We start from the raw sequence: 23487 nt of genomic DNA on the forward strand, positions 1-23487 counted from the left end.
TGGGCCCAAGATGGCGGAAGATTCGACTTCCAGTGGACCTTGAACCTCATTATACACTCATTGTAATACATTATCATATACTAAATGACACACCCACAGGCACCATGACAGTTCCGAGGCTGACCATAAAAGGCCAAAAAGTGGATGGTGGCCAAATTCCTGGAAATCCCTGCCCCTCCCCCAAAATACTTGGAATAATCCTCCCACTCATTAGCCTATGAAATTACCCAGCCAATAAAAACTAACCACCCCATATTCCAGGGTCTCTCACCTTCTGAGATGGCCCACACTCTGCCTGTGAAGTGTGTTCCTCCCAGGGCCACTCTCGCCTTTTAAAATGGGCCGCACTCTGTCTATGGCATGTGTTTCTCTCTAAATAAATCAACTTCTTACCTATCACTTTGCCTCTCGCTGAATTCCTTCTGCGCAGAGACATAAAGAATCTGAGCTTCAGAAAGTCCTGAAACCTACTGTGTGATTTCAATTAAAAGACAGTGGGTTCACGTCCCGATCTGAGCTTTGGCTGGGTTTGAAGCCCATCTGAGCTGTGCAGTTTCACCTTGATTAATCATTCCAAGTTTCTGCCTTCTTTCCCAAGCCAGCAGATTTTTTTTTAAAGGAACATTTATTTATTTATTTATTTATTTATTTTTGGCTGCGTTGGGTCTTTGTTGCTGCGCTCGGGCTTTGTCTAGTTGCAGCGAGCAGGGGCTACTCTTCGTTGTGGTGTGCGGGCTTTTCATTGCGGTGGCTTCTCGTTGCGGAGCATGGGCTCTAGGTGCGTGGGCTCAGTAGTTGTGGCATGTGGGCTCAGTGGTTGTGGCGCACAGGCTTAGTTGCTCCCCAGCATGTGGGATCTTCCCAGACTAGGGCTTGTTGGCAGGCAGATTCTTAACCGCTGCGCCATCAGCAGATTTCTTAAACATTCATTTCACTGGTTTCACCTGTCTTAGATCACTTTGTTTTCTACTCCAGTGGTTCTCAAAGTTTAATGTTCAGACCAGCAAAATCAGCATTACCTTGAACTTGGTTAGACACGCAAATTCTGGGGCTCCAACCTGCATTGGAAACTCCTGGAATTTCACCTGATACAGACTCAAGGTTGACAGCCACAGTTTTAAACACACCCAGGACCTTGGGGAGTGGGAGCGGGGTGTAAAATGCAGAGGCTGAGAAGGATCTGGATTTTTCGGTGCCACCGGCCAGGGAGCGACTGGATGACGCGGCTGAGGTTCCCGCCTTGGGATCCAGGTCCACGGTTCCACCCAGGCTGGTCTCTCGCGTCTTCTCCGGCGGTTTCTAGAAGGGTCCTGCCGGTTGAGGGGAGAGGTGCTCCCACAGGTCCCTGGACCAAACTCTTTTTTTCTCCCCCAAGCGGTTTGACTAGGAGGCTTAGCTGAGCAGCCTCAGGGCTGGCTTTGGGGTAATACTGGCGTCCTTAGTTTTGCAAGTGAGCGATGCAGGCCTCCTGGGGTCGTTCTGCTCCGCGCGGGCGCCGGGACCGCGGCCACTCCCATCCCAGCGAGGAGGGTGCCTTTCTCTTAGGACAGCTTGGTCAGGTGACCTTGGCGGCTCGTACTTAGCCGGGGACCCGGAAGGACGAGGGATCAGGAGGCCGCGGGCGTGCGGGCAGGACGGCGGGCGCGGGGCCATGAGGTCCCCGAAGCTGCCTGGGCTCGTACTCCCGCTGCTGCTGCTGCTGCCGCCGCCGGGTCCAGTTGGCGGCGCCGCGCGCTTCGACCCCACCTGGGAGTCCCTGGATGCCCGCCAGCTGCCCGCCTGGTTCGACCAGGCCAAGTTCGGCATCTTCATCCACTGGGGCGTGTTCTCCGTGCCCAGTTTCGGGAGCGAATGGTTCTGGTGAGCGCACCTCCCTCCGTCTCCTCTGACCCCGCTTTGCACCCCACTGGCCTCCAGCCACGACCCAGATCGCAGCCTATGCTAGTTTGTTTTGCCCCCTAGTCAGTTTCACCTCCCGCTGTTTTAGCGGTGTTTAGCATTTCCGGGTGTTAAACGAATAATTTACTGTGTAAGTGGTTCGCGCTGGGTGAACAATGAATTTTTCTTCCGTGTGACTGCAAGAGTTGTCAGACAACTGATGTGACTCTGGCTTCTCAGCTTCTTGATAGCTGCACTTATCAAGTTGTAGTTATCACTCTGTAGCCACCGGATGACTAAAACAGCAGAAAAGTAATCGACTGTGTGGGGTCATATTGTGAAGCTTGGGCCTAAACTGCCGTCCTTGTCCTTAGAGAATCAGACACCTTGTCCCATCGCAGTTCTGCTGCTACCTGTCAATTTTTAGTTGTTCTGCCATGAAGTATGGTTTAAACATAAATTCATGGGTATGTGAGACTTCTGTTCCTTTGGGCGTTCACTGGCTCTTTAATGTTAAAATGTTACCACGTGTGGCTCAAGAAACAAACAAAAAGTTCTAGAATGTTTACCCTAAAAAACCCCAATTATTAATAGACCACTATGTGGAAAGTGCTGCACAAAAAATTGCTCTTTAGATTTTACCTTGAGATCTATGTAAAAATGTGCATGTAATCCCTTACAACTTTGAAGTGTCTCACATACTTTCCTGATTAAATACCTCAGGTATTTTAAGTTCTTCAAGATAGAAATGTTATATATATATATATATATATAGTATACATATATAATATATTCCTAGTGAAATAAGAAAATAAACAATGAGTATTTAAACCTGCTTTATACTATATACATAGTGTACAACATATTTAATATATACAATATATGTTAGATATGTCAACTGAAAAAAAATGCCCTATGTGAGAGTTGTGAATTAAGTTTTATTTGGGGCAAAATGAGGACTGAAGCTTGGGAGACAGCCTCTCAGAGAGCTCTGAGGAACTGCTCTGAAGAGGTGGTGGGGAGAGATCAGTACATATGTGATTCTGGCAAAGGGGGATACGTGCAATCAAGCACGCATTCTGGCAGAAGGTTACTGCTGGTCACGAGAAGGGTGCTGCTAGTCACCAGGAGCAGATGTCTCCCTTGTGATTTTAGTGCTTTTCTAGATATGAGAAGATGCAAGAATTTGGGCTCATAAAATCTTCTCCTGAAAATATCTAACTACCTGAAGGCCTGTTCTGCCAGTTTTTCCCTGAGCACAGAGCGCCTCATTCCTGATCTCCACCCTGAACTCCTTCCAGGGTGTGATGAAGGTCAGTGACTTCAGTGGTTAGCGACTTCATTCTTATAGAACCAGATGGCAAGTGACAATTTTTAGTTGGCAGATACAATACAGAGTATAAACTATATATTGTATTAACGTTACGCTATAAACATTGTACCATTTTGTATAAAGAGACTGACTTTCTGCAACCAGTAACTTTTCTTATTCACTTAAGCCAGTTGATGTAAAAGAACTGTATAAACTATGGAGTACTATTCATATACTCTTTGGAAATCAACTTAAAAACCAAGGGACTCTTTCTTCCCATAACTTGTATTACCAAATATATTTGCTTCAGGATGTTATAAATCTTTCTTTGCAAGTTTTGTGCTGTGAGGCATTTTGAGTTTATTTTTGAAATGTTTCAGATTAGCAAGGTACATCAATTAACAGATTTTTTCCTCTTAAGATATAATAAATTATACTTGAATTTGCCATTTTGTTCAACTGGGAAGATTCGGTAAATATACATTTGGTGCTGGGAGAGGATTTGATGTTTGTTAATTGAAACTAGTGCTCTGTGCAAAACAGCTAGTTTTGAGTCATCTTATTCTTTGTAATTGTTAACTTTTTACTTTCTACAAATGAACACAAAGTTGTTTGTTTTGACCTAGAACAATAAAGATAATTCTCATACAAAACAGAGTATATTTTTTATGGTCTGGAAGTGCAATAACCCTGTGGAAGATTCTTTAATTATCTATAGTTTCCCTTTATGTCCCCTCTAAATCTCTGCTCCCCACCCCAATTTGACCTGGAGCCATCAACAGTAGAGATGACTATATCTCACTGTCCTTAATGGCAGTTCGAAGCCAAATATAAATTATGGGCTGTTTACTGTAAGTGCCTCTTCTCATCTCTATTAGTATGAAATTTGAGAAGTGACTCTAGACTATAATAGAGAATGCAGGTTCAAATCAGATGTGCTAGGAAAAAATAGAAATCTCTTATCTTTTAACTTTCTGACTGTCCCAGTTTCTCTTTTGTAGTTCGATTTAAAAGGTAAAAATGCATCATGGATCAATTAGGATACTTTCACTTCAAGGTACAGAAAACCCAAATAAAAGGTTTAACAATAGGGGTTTGTTACTCTACATAATGAGAAATTTAGAGGTAGTTGGCTCATTGATGAAATCAAAGACCTAAGCTCTTTCTGTCATCCTCAGCCTGTTGACTTGTCCTGTCATGGTCACATGATGGTGGACAGGCATCACTTTATACAACCTTGTCCAAAGGCAAGTTGTATCTCTTTCTATTAGAGAGGAAACCATTCCCAGAATCTCCCAAGTTGGCTTCCCCTCAAGTTCCATTGGCCAGCATGGGTCAGTTGTCCATGTGGTAGGTGTGATGGAAACTGGGAAAGTATGTATCTGACTCTTGGGCAGGTAAAGAATAGTGCCTGTGACATCTTATGTCCTTCAGTGAAGGCTTCTCAGTGGGATGAACCTCCTGATCATCTTTGGGGATGTAATGCTGATTATGAATTTACTCATCCTTTAGAAACACTCTTATGAAAGGAGTGGTGGAAGGAAGAGTAGAAGATGGGTCAGAGATGGGGCTTGCATCTATTTCATGAGCATAAGATTACTGCCATGTTTATCTAAAAATTATGTTTTCGATGTTGTTTTCCTCCTGAAGCTTTGCTTAGGCAGTTTAGGCCCCATTGCTCAGAAAACATGCATATAACCAGTAATCCTTGAAGGCTGAGTCAATATATTAAAATAACAGCATCTTCTTAATTTTACTGTCATCTCCTCCCCCACTTGTTCTCTGCTAGTGAATATAATACATTTGTGTTATGCTTTATGTGCTCTGTCTTCTTTTGAAGCCTGCATCACTTATGTTACAAAGGACTAACTATGTAAAGATACTACATGTTGCAATTTAAAAGTGAAGAATTAAGAGCAAATGGGTGGCTGTGTTGTCTAGAATGTTCAGGTTGATGAGCTGAGTGGAGTTCACGGAGGGCTAGATGGAAAACTATGGAAGTTTACATAAGCTTTCTTTAAGGTGAAGTCAAACTAAATGGGGAAGTGAGGAAGAGAATCTTGGTAATATGTGAGTAAGGGGGATTTAGTAAAGGGAGCTGGGGCAGTTACAGTTGACCCTTGAACGACACAGGTTTGGTCCACTTTTATGTGGATTTTTTTCAATAAATATACACTTGGCCCTCTGTTTTTGAGGATTTCACGTCTCTGGATTCAACCAACCTCAGATGGAAATTTTCATCCACGGTTGCTTGAATCCACAGATGCCAAAACTGTGGATATGGAGGGCTGACTGTATTGGCCAAAAAGTTCCTTCAGTTTTTAAGTAAAAATAAAAGACATTTTTCATTTTTACCAAGAACTTTATTGAACAACATATTCACTGTTTTGTTCCACTACCTTCTGCCATTTTTCAGGCAACTTCATAATTCCATCTTCCCAAAACTTTTCATCTTTTTGAGCAAAGAACTGTTCCAGGTGCCTTTTACAGTCTTCCAGGGAATCAAAATTTTTCCCATTAAGAGAATTTTGTAAAGACTGAAATAAATGGAAATCTGGAGGTGCAATGTCTGGTGAATATGGCAGATGAATCAGAACTTCCCAGCCAAACCGTAACAGTTTTTGCCTGGTCATTAAAGAAACGTGTAGTCTTGCGTTATCCTGATGGAAGATTACGAGTTTTCTGTTGACTAATTCCAGACGCTTTTAGTCGAGTGCTGCTTTCAGTTGGTCTAATTGGGAGCAGTACTTGTTAGAATTAATCGTTTGGTGTTCTGGAAGGAGCTCATAGTAGAGGACTCCCTTCCAATCCCACCATATACACAACATCACCTTCTTTGAATGAAGACTGGCCTTTGGTGTGGTTGGTGGTGGTTTATTTCACTTGCCCCACGATCTCTTCCATTCCACATTATTGTACAGTATCCACTTTTCATCGCCCGTCACAATTTGTTTTAAAAATGGAACATTTTCTTTATGTTTAAGTAGAGAATTGCATGCGGAAATATGGTCAAGAAGGTTTTTTTCGCTTAACTTATGTGGTACCCAAACATCAAAGCGATGAACATAACCAAGGGCAAATGATTTTCAACGCTTGATGTGGATATTTTGAGCATGTCGGCTATCTCCCGCGTGGTATAATGTTGATTGTTCTCAACTAATGTCTCGATTTGATCACTATCAACTTCAACTGGTCTACCTGAGAGTGGATCATCGTCCAGCGAAAAATCTCCAGCATGAAACTTCGAAAACCACTTTTGATACGTTCAATCAGTCACAGCACCTTCTCCATACACTGCACAAATCTTTTTTTGTGTTTCAGTCATGTTTTTACCTTTCTTGAAATAATAAAGCATAATATACCAAAAATGTTACTTTTTTCTTCCATCTTCAATATTAAAATGTCTACACAAAAATTCACCAATTTTGATAAGTTTTTTTTTTAAATGCACGCTGATATGACAGCTGTCACAATACAACCTAACAAAATTGTTTTGAATGAAGTTAAAGACAAGTGATATTATAGCCATCTTACAGAAAAAAACGAACGAACTTTTGGCCAACCCAATACTATGCCATTTTATATAACGGACTTGAGCACCCACAGATTTTGGTATCTGCTGAGGCTCCTGGGACTAATTGCGCATGGATACTGAGGGATAACTATATTTCAGATGTTTATGTGAATGCTGCTTATATGCTGTTTCCTTCATCCCCTTAGGTGGTATTGGCAAAAGGAAAAGTTACCAAGTTATGTGGACTTTATGAAAAATAATTACCCTCCTGATTTCACATATGCAGATTTTGGACCACTATTTACAGCAAAATTTTTTGATGCAAACCGGTGGGCAGATATTTTACAGGCTTCTGGTGCCAAATATGTTGTCTTAACTTCCAAACATCATGAAGGTAAGTACAACATTTGCAAAAACTCACAGTGGTTATGAAATGTAAAGTAGTTCTTTTGGAACAAGAAACTGAAGCAAGGTCATCCACACGAAATCAGAGTTTTCTCTTAGGAGCTATCGTAAGTGGCTATTGACATTTGCTTGCAACTTCAGAGACCATGTGTTCCACCCAGTTAAGAAGCACTATGTATGCAGAAAGATCATACCCTCCACATAACAGAGAAAAAATGGAAACTGATCACATTATGTTATATGCATATTTAACAATTTCCAAGTAATCCAAGATTTGATTTGAAGCTATTTGAAGTGGGAAGTGGGTTGCAGGTCAAAGTTTACACTTGGAATTGCATTCTTCCTTTCTTTCTACCTCTGTAATGCATTCTGGGAAGGCACCCAGGGGATTATTTTGCTGTAGTTTTGCATCATGACTGACACACAAGGTTGTGCTTTTGGCCAACTCTTATATGGCCCAATTGAGGACAGTTTGCTAGTGATGAAAATGACACAGGTCACCTGGAAGGAACAGGATTATGGAGCTGTAATGGTGCCCAGAAATATCAGAGATGGTGGAAGAATATGTAAAGGAAACACAGTGGTTGTATTAGGGTTCTTCAGAGAAACAGAACGAATAGGCAGTATAATATATAGAAAGAGGCTTATCATAAGAAATTGACTCATGCAACTATGGAGGCTGAGAAGTCTAGACCCAAGAGAGCCAGTTGTATTGTTCCAGTCTGAGTCCAAAGGCCTTAGAACCAGGAGAGTGGATGATTTAGGTTCCTGTCCAAGTATGAGTGCAAAGGCAGGAGAAGACCGATGTCTCAGCTCAAAGACATGCAGAGAAAAGAATTCTTTCTTAATCAGCCTTTTATTCTGCTTAGGCCTTCAGTGGATTAGATGAGGCCCACCCACTTGGGGAGGGCAATCTGCTTTACTCAGTCTACCTATTCAAATGTTAATTTCATCTAGAAACACCTTCAGGAACATATCCCGAATGATGTTTAACCAAATATCTGGGCACCGAGTGGCCCAATCAAGTTGACACATAAAGTTACCATCATAGTGATCTTCCACTAATAGGATAGATTCCACCCATTACCATTCCAGTATCCATAAGATCAAGGAAGCATCAGCAAATTATTATTGTTCCAACAGCATGTTAATAATTAGACAATTTGTTTGCATAACCATCTTTGCCTTGGAATAAAAAATTTTGCCTCATTATTTTCTCCAGGGGTGGGTAGGGGATTAGAAGTGAAGAACCAAAACCCAAAATAAGGAATTATCTTAGAATATTTTTCCCTTTGGCCACATTCTAGTGGCTTAATGATTTTCTTCTATAGATGTTTCTCAGGCTGAGATGGATATTTATAAAGCATATTTGCTTGTGAACATGTTGATTTCCTGATGCCTAGGAACTTCTCCAAGCTGTATGGCACAAAGTATTACATAGTGGGCTTATTTAAAAACAAAACAAAACAATTCTTAATCACATTGTGAGGACAGATGATGTAGCCCACATTTATCAACTCTCTAAGACTCATATTGTTGGAAGTTTTCATGCTTATGGGAGAGACCCTGCTGAGCCTGGCTAGGTGGGAAGACCACTGTGTGAGCTTCTGGTGGTGCTACTGAACCGAAAACCCATGTGGTTTTAGCACCGCCAGACATTAGGGTCTGTCAAGTTGAAACATTTTGAATAAGACTTTAAATATCATCAGCAATGCTTTGAAGCTTACCACAAACATCTTTAGAACCAGTGTGAGCTCTTTTAAAAGCTTCTTCAAAATGAATCCAGAGTGTGTCCGTCTTAGTCTTGTCCTAATTTACAAGAGTAAAGTGTTGCACCAAAGCACCTTACTTATGTCTGTTCTCAAAGATTCTTTTAGATTTTAGTGGGACAGCAACAATGTATTTATGTTCCTAGGTGCCAACTAAACATTTTGAGGCTTTTTAATTATTTCTTAAGTATTTCAGTTTATATAGGGCTTCTATGGTTTTTATATAGAACAACCAGCAATCTAAATGCAAATTCCTTTTAAAATATGAATTATTTCAAAGTGCTTATGTAAAGGCAGACATTCTTCTTACCTATTCAGTTGGTAGATAATTCACTTTTAGGTAATTTAAAGCACGACATCCAAGCTTATGATTTTAGAGTAGGATGAGATTACAAATGGTGGGTACATTGCAAAGTACAGAACTACTGGGGACTAGTACCCCACCCCCACCTTGGTAAAATGAATAATGAGGGTAAAGGAGACTTACTACTACACATGGACACCAGTGTTCTAAGAATCATACTATAATAAAACAAATAATCCTAAAACCAGGGAATATACTTTAATTTTTGGTTTAGAAGACAAATAAGAATCTTGCAGGAGTGCATCTCAGGATCTTCACTGTAAGTAATAATAGTCATTGTTTAGCATGGTAGATGTGGAAGATGTTCCTGTCTTAGCTGTGGTCGCTAATGTTGATTGCTGATTTTGTGCTAGACCCTGTGCTAGCCGTTGGCTGAGGATATAGTGGGGAACACTGCAGACTTGATGCTGTCCCTCAAGGAGCTTATAGTCTAAGGGGGAGAATACAGGAGATAGATCAGACTATACGGACTTTATGGGGAACTCTGAGAGTTGCTTTTAAAAATCTTTGTTCTACTTTGTTTAAATTCTCATTTGTTTCTTGTATGAAAGCAAAATGTATACTATGGAAAAAAATTGCCATAAAGCAGTTGTTTGTAGAAACAGTGATTTATATATTACGTGTACTGCCTATGTAATTTGAAAGCTTTCTTTTTGTTTTTTTTTTGGCTGCACTGTGCAGCTTGTGGTATCTTAGTTCCCCAACCAGGGATCGAACCCATGCCCTTGGCAGTGAAAGCGCAGAGTCCTAACCATTGGACCACCAGGGAATTCCCCCTATGTAATTTGTTTTGGTGTTTGTATATGTGGAAATTTACTAAAACAGAATTGATATGCTTACAAGCTTTTTAATATAATGTTTCAGGTTTCACTTTGTGGGGCTCAGAGCATTCGTGGAACTGGAATGCTGTAGATGAGGGGCCAAAGAGGGACATTGTCAAGGAACTTGCAGCAGCCATTAGGACCAGGACTGACCTGCGCTTTGGACTGTACTATTCCCTTTTTGAATGGTTTCATCCGCTCTTCCTTGAGGATGAATCCAGCTCATTCCAGAAACAACAATATCCACTGTCTAAGATGCTGCCCGAGCTCTACGAGTTAGTGAACCAGTATCAGCCCGAGGTCCTGTGGTCAGATGGCGATGGAGGGGCCCCAGATACCTACTGGAACAGCACAGGCTTCCTAGCATGGTTGTACAATGAGAGGTGTGTATGTTATTAGATTGCTGTCGTGACCTTAAACATTCCTAATACATGTATAACATTTTAATTCCCTTGCTTCTTGAAATATGTCCTTTCAGGCTCATTTGTGGCATGGGGGAGGAAATCATTGTAAATAATGCTCATTAGATATATCAATATTTACTCAGAATAATCAAGAGTTACAAATCAGGAGTCAAATACAACTCAATAGTCTGATTTTGAAATCAGACTAAACATCACAGGATCAAGAACTTTGAAGACATTAATTTTGTGGGTCCTCATTTTCATCTCCTATTCTGGGACAACTCTATTTATTCATCACTGTTTCTGATGATGTGCTTTTCAATTCCTCTAATTGCTTCTTTTCATCCTCATACATTTGATAATCTTTGCTGCTCAGACAATGTCACCCTTGTCTGTCTCCTCTTTTCCCTCATCGTCAGCATTTCACCTCTCCCTGTTCTCTCCTCTTGCTTTCTAGCATGTTCCAAGCTACCCCATTAGAACAGGAAGTTCTGACTGAGCTCCTTTATAAGGCTTACACCATATGGACCAAATTTATATTTGTAACTAGAAAGTACTTGGTATCACGCTAAGAAGTCAGGGAGTGTCCTGCTTGTGTTCTCTGGGCCCACAAAGGGCGCACATACAAATACTCTGGAGAGCTCTTGATATGTAACTGAAGTTTCTCTAGGTACTCCTTCCAAAAGGAAATATGGGGAGCCCTCCACTTCAATTTGTGAACCAAACGATCCCCTCTAAGTGGAGAAGTGCAGGAGGTACCAACTGCTACGATGAATAATGTAGTGGGGATATTTCATGCCACAGTGAATTCCATGATAACAGTCAACTTTCCTGAGATTTTTCAATATTAGGCACAATTGTAAGAGAAAGAAAGGCTAGAATATATGTAGGAGATTATTCAGTCATAGGTGAAGAATATCTTGACTGTAAATTCAATTTTAGCTATCATTCACAATATGGGGCAGGGAGGAGAACCTTCAAATAATAGTATAATACGCTTATAAGTGTTATGTGTGCTGGGCACTGGGCTGGGTGTTTTACATAAATTAGTGCTGTTCTAATAATAGATGAGGAAATTGATTATTCAGAAGAGTTAGGTAACTTGCTGTAGGACAGGGAACTTAGAAAGTGACAGGCCAGGACTACAATCTCCCCAGGTCTATTTGACTTCAAAACCGTGGGCTTTGTATTATATTCCACTAGGGTTATTTTCCAGGAATGGATTTCAGTCAGACCTCTTTTCAGTGACACTGCTTTTATGTAAACATTTTTTACTTTTTGTTTAAAAAAAAAAAAATCATCCTTTTCATTTCAGCCCAGTTCGGGACACAGTGGTCACCAATGACCGTTGGGGAGCTGGTAGCATCTGTAAGCACGGTGGCTACTATACCTGCAGTGATCGTTATAACCCAGGACATCTTTTGCCACATAAATGGGAAAACTGCATGACAATAGACCAGTTTTCCTGGGGCTATAGGAGGAATGCTGGAATCTCTGACTATCTTACAATTGAAGAATTGGTGAAGGTACAGTAAAATGTCTGGTGACCATTATGGTAACACTTGTAATAGTGTAGGTGTATGAGAATTATTTTTTCTAAATTGTATAGCTCAGTGGCCTATAACACAGGACATTACTCTTTTTTCTATGTGTGTTCTCCTAGATAGTGACTATATATATATGTCGAAGTCCATAAATACCACATGTTAACACATTCAGGATGGAATTGTTTTCTTTCTCTAAGAACCATATTTATTCTTAATTTTTTAGCAACTTGTAGAAACAGTTTCATGTGGAGGAAATCTTTTGATGAATATTGGGCCCACAAAAGATGGCATCATTTCTGCAATTTTTGAGGAGAGATTAAGGCAAATGGGGACCTGGCTAAAAGTCAATGGAGAAGCCATCTATGACACCCATGCTTGGAGATCGCAGAATGACACTGTCACCCCAGATGTATGGTAAGTACTATTAGATAGAGGAAGGCATTTAACATTTCTCAGAGGTAAAGAGAAAAGTAAAATAAAAAAGGAAATGGGATGAATGCCCACCTACACAAAACACTTTCTTTACTTACTCTAGAAGAAATTAGCATATTTTAAAACACATTATTTATCAAATTGAGCTGAAATCATCTCTAGATTCCTCCAAACAGTGGACAGATTTCAGGGAAAAATATTCAGCTCTTACAAAAATTGTAGGCCATTCAGTAAAATGAAAAAAAAATGCTGAGTGGTTAATCCAAAAGAGACTTCTGGTTTAGTCAGGTAAATTCTAACTCTTGCAGGTGTTACATCGCATCAAATTAGCAGGAGGTGCGGAAGGGCAGAAAAAATATTAAAAATCTGCAAAAATAACAGCATTATTTAAATTGATTAAAAATCTTGTACCTTGTTCCTATTATTCTAATAAATCTAAACCTGAAGTTTCTTTAAAATTATCTTAACTGGCTAACTTTTCTTTTAACTAGTATCTCCTTTAAAAGCCTTGCCTCAGGTTCTGTCTGAGCTTTGGAAAGTTCTATGGGCCAATGAGTCAGACTCTGCAAATATGGTGGTTACTGATGTGGGGTCTTAACATATATAAATAAGAGTAGTATTAGTGAAGCTCTAAAAATTCACCTTGTGTTGCCACCAAAGCGAGTACAGCCTGATCAAGTATATATCAAAAGATTAGACTAAATAATCTTCCTTGAACTTACGACTTAAAACAAATTGTCAGTTCATTGAAGAAAATAAAGTAAGGCAGTCTACACAGAAGCAACTGACTATAGAATTTTAGAATGCTGGGTCTGGGAGAAGCCACAGTAAGAACTCAGAACCAATCTTTCATTTTACAGAGGCTAGTTTAACTTGGGTTTTAGAATTTGCTTCTGTGTTTATATTTGACTATGAGGGCGTCTGATCTGGGATTTGACAATGGTTAACCATTATTCCGTTACATTTTCTTTCAATAAGTAAAGATAAAAGCCAAATTACTTATTAGCAAGACCTATAAAGCCATAGCCTGGCCCCACTGCACCGAGCCCAGTGGCCTGCTCTCCCTGCCTCACCAGAGGAGCTCTCTCCCCGCAGGTTCATCGCCTGTGCTTCCTCTCCTTGCTGCATCTTTAGATAACTATCTAGACTCCCAGGGCTACCCTTGAAATCCTTTGACATTTTAGCCCTGGCTCACTGTCACTGTCCCCAGAACTACTCTTCACATAATTCGTAGTGATTTTAATGTCTATATTCACAGCTCTTCTAATTTGCTGGCCCCTCAGTTCCTGTACCTCCTCCCTTCTAGGGCTCCTTTCCCCTTCTGTTGGTCGTACCTTAGACCTTGCATTTCCAATAACTGTACCCCTTCTATGCTCTCAGTCTGAAGCATTCCATTGTCTAACTCCCACCTCTTATATTTCAGCTCACTTCGGCTTCCAAAGGCATCTGCCGTCTTTGATTCTGTCACTTTTTCTCTTCCTCCTGCCTCAGCCCTCTCGTGTCTTCTCTTTTTCCTTATCCAGGTCAGATTCTATGCATCACTCCAGTGCATCCACCCTCAACTCCTTAACTCTCTCTCCCTCTGTCGTACTCATTAAAACTCAGCTTTGATTAAACTCAGCTCTACTTATTCCATGTCTTCCCCTGTGCAGCTAAATGTGACTAGGAATACACACACACACACACACACAATGTCAAATGCTCTCACTTTTGACTTTAAAGCCAACCCCTGTATCCTGGATCCCATCCCAGATTATCCACTCAAGGATATTGTTCTAGCAATTCTCCCCGTTTGCTCCTCATCTTCAATTTCCCCTCTTTGTTAGATCCTTTCCTATCAGCATAAAAATCTGTTTTGTTTTTTTTAATCTTGAACTCTTTCCATCCTACTTAGATCTCCAGCTACTTTCCCATTTCTCTACTTTCCTTTATAGTAGAACATCTTGAAAGAATGGTTTTTACTTGCTATCTCCAGTTTCTTGCTCCAGTTTTCCTCTTAAACTCACTCTGGTCAGACTTCCACCCCACACTCTATAAAATCACTGTTATCCAGGTCCACAGGAACCTCTCCCTCACTGGGTCAGTCCCGGTCCCTATCATCTGAGCTTACTGTCAGCATTTGCCCCAGGTGATGGCTGTCTCTGTCTTCACTGTGCCTGTTGGCCATTCCTTCTTAGTCTCCTTTGCTGGTTCCACCTCAAGTCCCCAACCACTAAACCTTGAAGTGCCCTGAGGCTCAGCCCTTGGACTTCTATACTTTATCTTAATTCCCCAGGTGATCTCATCTATTTTCAGGGCTTTAAATGCCATACTGATGACCCTCTACAGTGCAAACATCTTTCTTAAACTCGAGACTCATATGTTCAACTTCCTAGTCAGCGTCTCCACTTAAAAATATAAATAAGCATCTTAAACCTGTTGTGTCCAAAACTTAGGTCCTTAAAATTTTGCTCTAAATTAGCTCCACCACAGTCTCCCCCATCTCAGTCAATGGCAGCTTCATCCTTTTAGGTGACTGTCAGGCCCAAAAACCTTGGAATTCTTAACTTCCCTTTCCTTTACATCCCACAGCCAGTCCATCAGTAAATTCGTCATATCTTTGAAATATATCTGGAATCTGACCACTTCTTATCCTCTCTGTGGCAACCCTCTTCCTGTTAGTCTCCATTGTTTCCCCCCTGGATTATTTCTGTAGCTTCTTGTCTGATCTATTTCCATCCGTGCTCCTTTAATCTATCTGCTACAAAACCTTTTAAATAATAAGTCAGGTTACGACACTCCCAGCGGCTTCCAGTCTTAGAGAAAAATCCAGGACTTACAAAGGCTTATAAGGTCCTATAAAAACGAGCACCTTGTTGTCTCTGTGATCTCACTGGCTATCATGCTATCCCTCACTTCCTCTCCTTCAGCCACTCTGCCCTCCTTGCTGTTCTATCAACAGGCCAAGCATACTGCTGCATTGGGACATCTGTGCTTGCTGTTCTCTTCCTCTAGTCACGTGGTTCTCCCTCACATCCTTCAGGTCTCCTCAATGCCACCTCCTCAAAGAGGTCTTCCTTGACTATTCTATTTATTTTTATTTTTTTATTGTTTTGCATGTAGACTTTCTTCTTTATTGCTGTACACCCAGAACTTAAAAGAGTTCCAGGCACGTTGTAGTCACAAATAGATAATTTTTGAATAAATGAACACATTTTAAAATTTAGGGGTCAGGTAATTTCCAGCAATGCCATTGGTTTAAGAAATTAAAACTGCTTCAGATTACCAAATGTGAGAGTGATTATGATTTCTAACATGGCTCAAAATAATTTTTTATAATTTGAAGTTTGTCTCCAAATCAGTAAGGAATCAGTCTAGAGAATCAGAAGGTCTATGATTTTTTCTGTTTTCTTCATCACTTATTTACCTTGAGAACAAATTGTCTATTCCTTTTAACAAAGTAAGTTTAGTGAAGATTTAAATTAATGTGACAGAATGTACAGATATTTAATTTGAGGTTAGTATAAACACAGAGGAGCCAAAGAATCCGCTAACAATCCTCTGATCATTTTTTTTTAACATTTTTATTGGAGTATAATTGCTTTACAATGGTGTGTTAGTTTCTGCTTTATAACAAAGTGAATCAATTATACATATACATATATCCCCATATCTATTCCCTCTTGCGTCTCCCTCCCACCCTTCTAGCTGGTCACAAAGCACCGAGCTGAGCTCCTTGTGCTATGCGACTGCTTCCCACTAGCTATCTATTTTACATTTGGTAGTGTATATATGTCCATATATACACTACCACTCTCTCACTTTGTCCCAGCTTACCCTTCCCCCTCCCCGTGTCCTCAAGTCCATTCTCTAGTAGGTCTGCGTCTTTATTCCCGTCTTGCCCCTAGGTTCTTCATGACCTTTTTTTTTTTTTAGATTCCATATATATGTGTTAGCATACGGTATTTGTTTTTCTCTTTCTGACTTACTTCACTCTGTATGACAGACTCTAGGTCCATCCACCTCACTACAAATAACTCAATTTTGTTTCTTCTTATGGCTGAGTAATATTCCATTGTATATATGTGCCACATCTTCTTTATCCATTCATCTGTTGATGGACACTTACGTTGCTTCCATGTCCTGGCTATTGTAAATAGAGCTGCAATGAACATTGTGGTACATGACTCTTTTTGAATTATGGTTTTCTCAGGGTATATGCCCAGTAGTCGGATTGCTTGGTAGTATGGTAGTCCTATTTTTAGTTTTTTAAGGAACCTCCACACTGTTCTCCATAGTGGCTGTATCAATTTACATCCCCACCAACAGGGTATGAGGGTTCCCTTTTCTCCACACCCTCTCCAGCATTTATTGTTTGTAGATTTTTTGATGATGGCCATTCTGACCAGTGTGAGATGATATTGCATTGTAGTTTTGATTTGCATTTCTCTAATGATTAATGATGTTGAGCATTCTTTCATGTGTTTGCTGGCAATCTGTATATCTTCTTTGGAGAAATGTCTATTTAGGTCTTCTGCCCATCTTTGGATTGGGTTGTTTGTTTTTTTGATATTGAGCTGCATGAGCTGCTTGTAAATTTTGGAGATTAATCCTTTGTCAGTTGCTTCATTTGCAAATATTTTCTTCCATTCTGAGGGTTGTCTTTTCATCTTGTTTATGGTTTCGTTTGCTGTGCAAAAGCTTTGAAGTTTCATTAGGTCCCATTTGTTTATTTTTGTTTTTATTTCCATTTCTCTAGGAGGTGGGTCAAAAAGGATCTTGCTGTGATTTATGTCATAGAGTGTTCTGCCTATGTTTTCCTCTAAGAGTTTGATAGTGTCTGGCCTTACATTTAGGTCTTTATTCCATTTTGAGTTTATTATTGTGTATGTTGTTCTAATTTCATTCTTTTACATGTAGCTGTCCAGTTTTCCCAGCACCACTTATTGAAGAGGCTGTCTTTTCTCCATTGTATATTCTTGCCTCCTTTATAAAAGATAAGGTGACCATATGTGCGTGGGTTTACCTCTGGGCTTTCTATCCTGTTCCATTGATCTATATTTCTGTTTTTGTGCCAGTACCATACTGTCTTGATTACTGTAGCTTTGTAGTATAGTCTGAAGTCTGGGAGCCTGATTCCTCCAGCTCCATTTTTCTTAAGATTGCTTTGGCTATTCGGGGTTTTTTGTGTTTCCATAAAGATTGTGAAATTTTTCATTCTAGTTCTGTGAAAAATGCCAGTGGTAGTTTGATAGGGATTGCACTGAATCTGTAGATTGCTTTGGGTAGTATAGTCATTTTCACAATGTTGATTCTTCCAATCCAAGAACATGGTATATCTCTCCATCTATTTGTATCATCTTTAATTTCTTTCATCAGTGTCTTATAATTTTCTGCATACAGGTCTTTTGTCTCCTTAGGTAGGTTTATTCCTAGGTGTTTTATTCTCTTTGTTGCAATGGTAAATGGGAGTGTTTTCTTAATTTCACTTTCAGATTTTTCATCATTAGTGTATAGGAATGCAAGAGATTTCTGTGTATTAATTTTGTATCCTGCTACTTTACCAAATTCATTGATTAGCTCTAGTAGTTTTCTAGTAGCATCTTTAGGATTCTCTATGTACAGTATCATGTCAGCTGCAAACAGTAACCGCTTTACTTCTTCTTTTCCAATTTGGACTCCTTTTATTTGTTTTTTTTCTCTGATTGCTGTGGCTAAAAGTTCCAAAACTATGTTGAATAATAGTGGTGAGAGTGGGCAACCTTGTCTTGTTTCTGATCTTAGTGGAAATGGTTTCAGTTTTTCACCATTGAGGATGATGTTGGCTGTGGGTTTGTCATATATGCTCTTTATTATGTTGAGGTAAGTTCCTTCTATGTCTACTTTCTGGAGGGTTTTTATCATAAATGGGTGTTGAATTTTGTCAAAAGCTTTCTCTGCATCTATTCAGATGATCATATGGTTTTTATTCTTCAGTTTGTTAATATGGTGTATCACATTGATTGATTTGCGTATATTGAAGAATCCTTGCATTCCTGGGATAAACCCCACTTGATCATGGTGTATGATCCTTTTAATGTGCTGTTGTATTCTGTTTGCTAGTATTTTGTTGAGGATTTTTGCATCTGTGTTCATCAGTGATATCGGTCGGTAGTTTTCTTTTTTGACTATTTTATTTAAAAGAACACCTAGATCCCTTTTTGCCAACCTAGTGTTGACCTAAAATAGACTGCCAGTTATTTCTTCAGCAAAACTGGGTTTATTTGGGATCAGCAAGAATTGTAATTTGGGGTCTGCAAACATGGCAAGCCACATGCAAGTCCCTGCACAGCAAGGGAAGGAGAACTCTTACTGCGGGGAAAAGGAAGTTGGGAAAGCTATAGTAAACGAAGAGTCCATGGCTTTTCATTGGCTGAGTTGTAGTCAGGAAATAAGAGGAGCCTTCCTACTTTCTGTGGGCTCTGCTATTGTTGCAGGGCATGGGAGCTCCCCTCTCTGGTCTCCTGACTCTATTTTAATTGAGCTTCCTGTTTATTAATTTTTACACTGGCATGCTCTATTCTTCTTACTGGGCTTCAGTTTTCTCCATAACATTTAATCATCATCTGACATATATTTTTTTGCTCATTCTAATTTTCTCCACTACATGTAAGCTCCATGAGGACAGGGACTGTGTTCAATGCTACGTCTCCAGCTCTGAAACAGTGATGAGCATTTTAAGATGTCAATAAATATTTGTCAAATAATTGAGTGAAAAAATGAATGGATTCTGTTTTCTTTGTCTAGACCTTACTCTTCTTACCTTTTCCCTTTTGCTCACATTCGTCCTTTAAGTCTCAGATTAAATGTCATTTTCTTGCTAATGGTATAACCTAAAAAGATGCCTTTATTATAATCTTTCAATTTCCTCTTCTTTCATACTTTTCATACAAAATTCACACTTCTATATTATTTGTGTGATTATTTGATGTCTCTCTTCCTCACTCTAGTCTAAACTTTACAAGAACAAGAACTAAGTGTGTTTTGTTTTCTATTGTATCCCTAACACCAAGCACAGTACTGGGCCCAGCATTGACAGGTACATACCTGTTAAATGAAGGAATATGAAGATTTGATCATCAGGTGGAAAGCCATCTATTCTTGCATCTTACGCTCTTTGCTCACGTTCCCCCACCTGTTTCCAGCTCCATGAGAAAAGTCTGATGAAGAAGCGCAGTACTAGAAAAATCTCTGTTCCAAGAACTTCCTTTTAGCACTGGGGAAGTGGGGAAGAGAGGTGCTGTGATAATTGTGATTTATAATAAGAAATATATATTTGGTCTTTTTCCGTTTCTGGGACAGCGCTCCTAAAACTCTTCGAATTTCCTAAGCGATGAGAGCCATAAAGGTGTCTTTTGTTATGTCAGTGAGGTAATTTTGGACACTACCAAAGGATGAGGGCTGGTTGCCAGGAGACCCGACCATATTATTAGAGGGTTGGAACTTTCAGTCCCACCCATGGCCTCCAGGGAGGGGTGAGAGGGTGGAGCTTGAACCAATCATCAGTGGTCATTGATTTAATCAATAATGACTAATGAAGCCTCCATAAAAACCCCAAGGATGAGGTTTAGAGAACTTCTGGATTGGTGGAGGTACAGGGAGAGTGGGGCACCTGGAGAGGGCATGGAAGCTCCCTGCCCCTTCCCACATACCTTGCCTCGTGCATCTCTTCCATCTGGCTGTTCCTGAGATATATCCTTTTATAATAGACCTGTAATCCAGGAAGTAAAATGTTTCTGTGAATTCTGTGAGCTGCTCTAGAAAATTAATTGAACTCAAGGAGGGGGTCGTAGGAAGCTCCAATCTATAGCCTGTGGGTCAGAAGCCCAGGTGACAATCTGGACTTGTGACTGGTGTCCGAATTTGGGGGGGGGGGGGCAGTCTTGTAGGACTAAACCCTTAACCTGTGGAATCTGACACTATCTCTGGGTAGATGGTGTCAGAATTGAGTTGAATTGTAGGACACCCAGTTAGTGTCCGAGAATTGCTTGGTGGTGTGGTGAACTTCTCCCCCACTCCACACACATACACGGGAATTGGGATCAGAACCCTTCTGGGTGCTTTTTATGCTACCATCGGGCTAGTTTTCCTTCACTCTATTAATAAAAACATTGGTAAATATTTACTGAATGGAAGTATCTCTCTAAAATAATTCTAGAGCTGACCCATAAATAACGAGAAATATTACTATGCTTTTTTTCCCATTTAACCAGGTACACATCCAAACCTAAAAACAAATTGGTCTATGCCATGTTTCTCAAATGGCCCACATCAGGACAGCTGTTTCTTGGTCAGCCCAAAGCTACTCTGGGGGCAACAGAGGTAAGAGGGAATTTTGTTTTTATTGTTCCTTTAACTTGCTGACTAGAATAACCTGATGAAGACATGACTTTTAACTTCAGGGTGAGCCTTATATGTGTTCCTCTTATACCTCGTAAGAGTAATTTAAAAATGGACTTCATCAATGGCAATGTTTGGCAAAAACCTTTGAAAATTTTCTTTCATTTCCCAGAAAACCAAACCTATAAAATGGCTACATTATCTCCATGCATATCAATTAAAATATCTTCTTCACAGTCATTCTATGTTGTTCAGGCTCACTGCATGCATCCAAAATGACTCTTTTCGTAAAACTGGAGTCCAGATTCTTCCCCTGACATCCCACCCCAGAACACATCTGAATAACTATGAGATGTCATGGCCCTACCATCTCAAGTTCACAAAAAACTGGGGGAAAATTAAAGGTTAATCTCACAGTTGTAACCATCAGCTCTGGCACTGAGTTCACTTTGATATATTTTATAGATTATTTTTAAGAAACTGAAAATTTTCTGGGATATGAATTGTCCAAATGCTTTTCCTTGCATCATTTTTCCATATTTCATTTCTAACACTTGTGGCCAATCAGGCAGAAAAGGAGATAAGAGTTCAGATCTGATGTTTAATTACAGCTTCGTGTCCTGGGCATGACATTATCTTTTTACTTTATTTATGTTCTCTTTGGCTGCCATTAATACTGTTATTTGAAAGTTCATGGGTTTTGTTTTTGTATTACTCTACATGATAAGCAAAGTTTTCTGGTTCAAAATAACCATAGATATATAGAAAACTACTTATTTAAATTCACCTTATATAAGACTAAGAATATAGAACAGTTACAGTAATAATTGATCACACTTAGGTATTGTTGATTAGTGGAGGTTATTGGAATATCTGGGGAGGAATGGGGGCTGGATAAGGAAGCTGAGCCTTTCTTCAAACATTCTGTGTGAGAACTGGGCAGGCCTTAGTCATGCAGATTGGTTTGAGAATAATTTTCTCTACTCTGACACTATTCAATCTTTACAATTCTTCCCCAAATCCTGCACACTTTTGAGAGTAATATGGGAGCAAGACAGATGAATACACTCGTTTTAAAACAGCTTGTGATCCACTAAATAAAAGTAAAAACTGAATCTCCTGTCCACAATGGTTTTTAAGAGATATAAACCACTCCTTCCCAATAAAGTGAGGGAGTCAGAGATACACTTGGAGACATTTGTGTGTATGTTTTTAATTTCAGGTTGAACTACTGGGACATGGACAGCCACTTCAATGGACTCCTTTGGAGCAAAATGGCATCATGGTAGAACTGCCTCAGCTAACTGTTCATCAGATGCCCTGTAAATGGGGCTGGGCTCTAGCACTAACTAATGTGACCTGATTTGCAGTAGAGTGCTTCCTGATGCAGTTATATCTAAGACTAGAATGTATCAGGTTTCTATAATTGTAGCACACAGAGAAAGCAAATGTAAAATTGGCCCAGAATTTCCTAAATTACTCACATAACTGGTTTAACTCTCCAGTGCACTTTGCTATTGACGTCCCTTCACACTGAATTTATTTCCACGTGTGATTCAGAGGTGGGGATTTTGTTTCAGAATACTGAGGAATTGGTGGTGTTAAGGGCTGAGTCGTGTCTTCTGCCAAATTCACATGTTGAAGCCCTAAGCCCCAATGTGATTGTATTTGGAGATTTTAAAGAAGTAACTAAGGTTAAATGAAGTCATAAGAGTGGGACCTTAATCCAATATGACTGGAGTCCTTATAAGAAGAGGAAGAGCACGGATGCAAGCATATGGAGGAAAGACCATGTAAGGATGCAGTGAGAAGGTGGCCATCTGCAAGCCAAGGACAGAGGCCTCAAGAGAAGCCAAACCTGCTGACGCCTTGGGCTTTCAGCCTTCAGAACTGTGAGAAAATAAATTACTGTTGTTTAAGCCATCCTATATGTGGTATTTATTTATTATGGCAACCCTAGCCGACTAATACAGGTACATAGGTATATAATAAATTTGGCTTAATATTTATTTCCGATGCTTACAGTAATTTTCTTTTTATAAAAAAAATTTGTCTTTTTTTCCCTCTTGGTAATAAAACTGATATGTTCACTATAGATAGTTAAAATTATACAGAAATGCTTAAAGGCAAAACCACTGTTAAGATCACCACTACTAATATTTTCATATATATTCTTCCAGGTTTTTTTTTGGCAGGGGGAGGTGAGTGTGTGGGATTGGAGGTATGGGCCTATTTTTGTAGGTGGGCTAATTTGAGGTCCAATTTAAATTAATTTACTTCCTGTATATGCCTTTAAGCAAATTGAAGTTGAACACCTAGCTGAAAATTAAGAAGTCTATTCAGATCTTCCCTAAGAATGAAGCAAAAATAATACTGATATTGATGTAAATGTAAAGAAACACTGATTAAAGAACTCACTCCCCTTAACAAAAGATGTTCCACATGGCTAGATCTTTATTTGAAGTGCTACAGGCTTCATTTTGTCATATCAATCAAATGCAGACATCTCATTGTTCCCTATAAATGCTTCAAGTAAACAGGGAAATAAAATACTATTCATATTTATTTTCTAAAATCATCTTGAAGTTGAAAATCTTAAAAAAAATTATTCATTGCTGAAGTTTCTACAACTATCAAAATTTTGAAACCATGCCAAAGTATTTACATGAATAAGTACTTTAAG

General features: G+C 39.6%; 1 protein-coding gene across 1 annotated transcript; it reads left to right on the top strand.

The window, feature by feature from the left end:
- The first annotated feature begins 1442 nt into the window (after positions 1-1442).
- On the top strand, positions 1443-22727 carry FUCA2 (alpha-L-fucosidase 2). The gene is given in 8 exon segments (XM_082405490.1): positions 1443-1487; positions 1490-1860; positions 6911-7098; positions 10107-10446; positions 11783-11993; positions 12238-12428; positions 20678-20786; positions 22027-22727. Coding segments are annotated over 8 exon segments (1581 nt in total). The 5' UTR covers positions 1443-1457; the 3' UTR covers positions 22168-22727.
- The last annotated feature ends 760 nt before the right edge of the window (positions 22728-23487 follow it).

Source organism: Balaenoptera borealis (assembly GCF_965194805.1).
Source record: "Balaenoptera borealis genome assembly, chromosome: 9".
NCBI classification, from domain to species: Eukaryota; Metazoa; Chordata; class Mammalia; order Artiodactyla; family Balaenopteridae; genus Balaenoptera; species Balaenoptera borealis.